At 43.3% G+C, this 3,510-nt stretch overlaps 1 protein-coding gene across 1 annotated transcript in view; it reads right to left on the bottom strand.

Moving 5' to 3' along the window:
• Positions 1–3,510, bottom strand: part of KCNAB1 (potassium voltage-gated channel subfamily A regulatory beta subunit 1) — a 593,583-nt gene that overhangs the window by 93,570 nt on the left and 496,503 nt on the right. Inside the window, exons 4-5 of the mRNA XM_007943554.2 lie at positions 3,367–3,446; positions 346–390 (exon numbers count right to left, since the gene is read on the bottom strand). Coding sequence (XP_007941745.1) covers positions 346–390; positions 3,367–3,446 — 125 coding nt within the window. The remainder of the gene's footprint in view (positions 1–345; positions 391–3,366; positions 3,447–3,510) is intronic.

Genomic DNA, 3,510 nt, shown 5'->3' on the forward strand with positions numbered 1-3,510 from the left:
ACCAAATTACCACAAATAGCAGTCAAAAGCCATAAAAACATCACCTTTTATGTACAGATATCTCACCAATATTCCTTCCTTCTCTGCTCAACTCCATGGTAATTCACTGTGATCAATGACTAGTTAATAATTTTGAAACACAAGTAATGAACTTGTTGACATTTATTTTCAAACCACTGTAAATCATTCCTTTACAAGAGTTGACTTTTTTTTCTTAAAGACAGCCTTTGATCAGTAAATATGATTTGCAATAAATATGATTTTATTTCCCCTGCTCAGGTGAAAAACAATAATGTTCTTTAAACTCTTAATAGGCAAATAAATTATTATGATGAATTCAGGTACCTCCAGCCTTTCTTCTTGATGATGCTCCCCAGGATCACTTCAGCCCTAGAGGGAAAAAAAGATGATGACTTAAGATGCAGTGTCCTGGGAAAGCAAGAGGCAATCCAATATGCCCAAGCCATTCCTTGTTTGAACTCTCAGTGCCTACATATCCTGAAAATAGAAGCTACTCTCAGCTGGTAGCACAGTTTCCGCTGTTTCTGCTTGTGCCTGGAGAATCCTGCTCTGGAGCATTCCAGAAGCACCTGCCAAATTCTGACACACTGGCAGCAGACTGCCTGCAGTCCTGATACTAAGAAACAGTGGAATCATTTGGCAGTTTAGTGTTTTGGAACCACCTAAGCCCATATATATATAGGCCCATATGCTTGGTGGTATCCAATGGGAGTCAAGGTTTTTCTTGACTAATTTTCCTGTGACTAATTGCTATAGTCTCCAGTTGTGACTGGGCAGGACAATGAAACAACACACTGTTTACACAGAAATCATGACTCTCAGGGGCTATCACAGGATAAAAGAAGAATCTTCATGTGTCTTTACATGTCCCGAAGGCTAGGCCTGCAGATGCAGTGGCCCAAATCTAGAGAACGTCCTGGGTTCTAGTGACAAATTTTGTCTCAGAAACTTTGTTGTAGGAGCAAGATAAAAGAAGAAAGGTTTGGAAGTATCCTTCCTGCCCATGAGGTGGTGTGGGGAGCTGTATTGATGTCATCTCTGCTGTCCTTTCTCCCTTCTGGGAGAGGCATGATGGACCAAAGCTTGAGAAGACTAAATCTTTCTTCTTTATCTGTCTGGGTAAGATAAACTTGTGAGAAGCAACTGGGATCTCAGGGAGTCAATTGAATTAGTGTTTTTGCCCATCAGGGTCTTATAGATAAGAGTCATCACTAATCATTGTCTAAACTGAAAATTCTGCCTTTGTTAGAGTATGTTGTTAGATGTTGTCAAGTCAGCTCCTGATTCATGGAAACTCCATGCACAACAGGATAGGACTGTGATCCAACCTTAATGATCTAACCTTTGTGAGCCATACAATTTGAGTCTGTCTTAGTCTGGAAGCTCCACTGAAACCTATTCAGCACCATAGCAATATGGAAGTCTCCATTGTCAGATGAGTGGTGGCTTGAGGTACATTGATTGGCAATTGAACCAGCTCTCCCAAATGGAAGATGAGAATTCTACCACTGAAACCACTTCCCTCAGTTAGAGTGTACAGCCTGTCAATAAAGTATGATGTGGGTTAGCTATGGAGTATGTCATCAAAAGACATGTATTGAATGCATTACACAAGTTTTTTTTTTTTTCCCCTGCTGTCTCTCTGTTGTTGCCTTTTGCAACCTCACATTTCACAGTGGAAACCTATCTCACTTAGATACTGACAATCAATAATTAATCAGAACTGATTATGCTTCACAACGGGAACACAATCACAACTCCAAATGACAGACTTGTTAGTCACTCTCCCCTTTTTGTAACCTTAGCCCCCTTTGGTGCTAAGCAGAGTTCAACAAAATGATAAAAAAACTGACAAAGGGTAGGATGTGGAAAAGAGAAAGGCCTTAGAATTTTATTTTCTCCCCTTAGACTCAACAGAAAAATCAGGGATGTGGACTCTGAACCTCTTGTTGTTGTTATGTGCCATCGAGTCAGCCCGACTTATAGGGACCCCTCCTTGGGTTTCTGAGGCGTAGCACTACTGAAGTAGATTGCCCCATCTTCCTTCCCAGGAGTGAGTGGTGGGTTTGAACCTCCAGCCTTCTGGTTAGCAGTCAAGTGCCTTAGACACTACGCTACCAGAGCTCCTATAACACCTCCTGACTGACTGGATTGGCCTCCTAGGGTTTAGGAGGGAGGGCCGAGTCCGGAAACCTAGTCTACCGGGCAAGGAGTGGCTGGTGGGTTTGAACCGCCAGCCTTCTGGTTAGCAGTCAAGTGCCTTAGGCACTACACTACCAGAGCTCCTGAACCTCTTATATAGATCTTAAAAATAGATCTGCCCTTGAAAGGGAGGAAACCCAGGCAAATTATATATACACTTAGGGTGATGATGAATCTGGTTGAGCAAGTCCAACAGTTTGGTTGTAATTTTCACCTGAAAGGAGGTGAATCAGTCCTGCAGGTAATTATGTTCCACAGTCCTGTTAGGAAATTGCAGACCTGCTCAACCAGATGTCCAGCTATTAAGTTTCCTTAGGTTCTGGAAGCCGTCCATCCAGGTTCATGGTAGGAGGCCAGGGAGTGACTAGTTCTTTTCTGAAATGTGCTTGTTGTGCCAGGCCATGAGGGGGTGTGGAACGTGAGGCCTGGTCCAGAGGCCTTAACCCGTGTTCTCTGATTTAATAGGCCCTGTCATTGAGCTCCAAACATGCTCCTGGGTCCATGGGAGGTTGCATCTAGATGTGACACCTCAAGCAAAAGAAGGGAAGCCTTCTGCATCCCTCTGTCTCCTCAGAATGTGGTCTGAAATGCCCTTTTATAAATGACATTGGATTTTTGGACATCTTTGGAGATCCTTTCTTTAATCTCTAATCTACCTTACTGCTAGATGTTGGGACACGCCTGAAAACAGGAAAAGGAGTTCTGCTTTCCTGCAGAGAGGATGTCCCAGTTTCACTTGAGGCTTAAGGAACCACAAGATGTGGTTATGAAATAATGTGACTAACTTTTCAATGGCCACATTGGAATCTGCTCATTTCCTCACTCATACATTCAGTTAACATTTATCAATCTCCACTGCCACCACTCTAGTCCCAGCCAAATTTACCCCTCAAGTAGACTATAACAATTGCTTCTGGCTCTACTTCCCTCCAATTCATGCTGCATACAGGGATTAGAGACAGGAAGAGAGGATCAAAGATGGTCACATTTTCCCTCATTCTAGTGAGGGTGGTAGAGGGAAAGTGGAGAAGCCGAGCCACACACCTGAGTGGGGAAGGGCAGGCCATCTAGTTGGCAGTGGTCTGGGAAGATTTCCTTGATTTTACAAATGTCACTGAAGGACAAAAACAGGTACCAACTTACTTTCCAGCTGCATAGACCTCGGCAGTATCAAAGAGATTAACTCCACTCTCATAGGCAATTGTCATCAACCGCTCAGCAACCTAGAAGAGCACACATGGGCCAGTTAGAAAAGCCAAATGCTTTCCCATGGGGAAGCAACTGTGA

Source organism: Orycteropus afer, unplaced genomic scaffold (genome assembly GCF_000298275.1).
Source record: "Orycteropus afer afer isolate SDZICR_OR568_19922 unplaced genomic scaffold, OryAfe1.0 scaffold00109, whole genome shotgun sequence".
NCBI lineage: Eukaryota > Metazoa > Chordata > Mammalia > Tubulidentata > Orycteropodidae > Orycteropus > Orycteropus afer.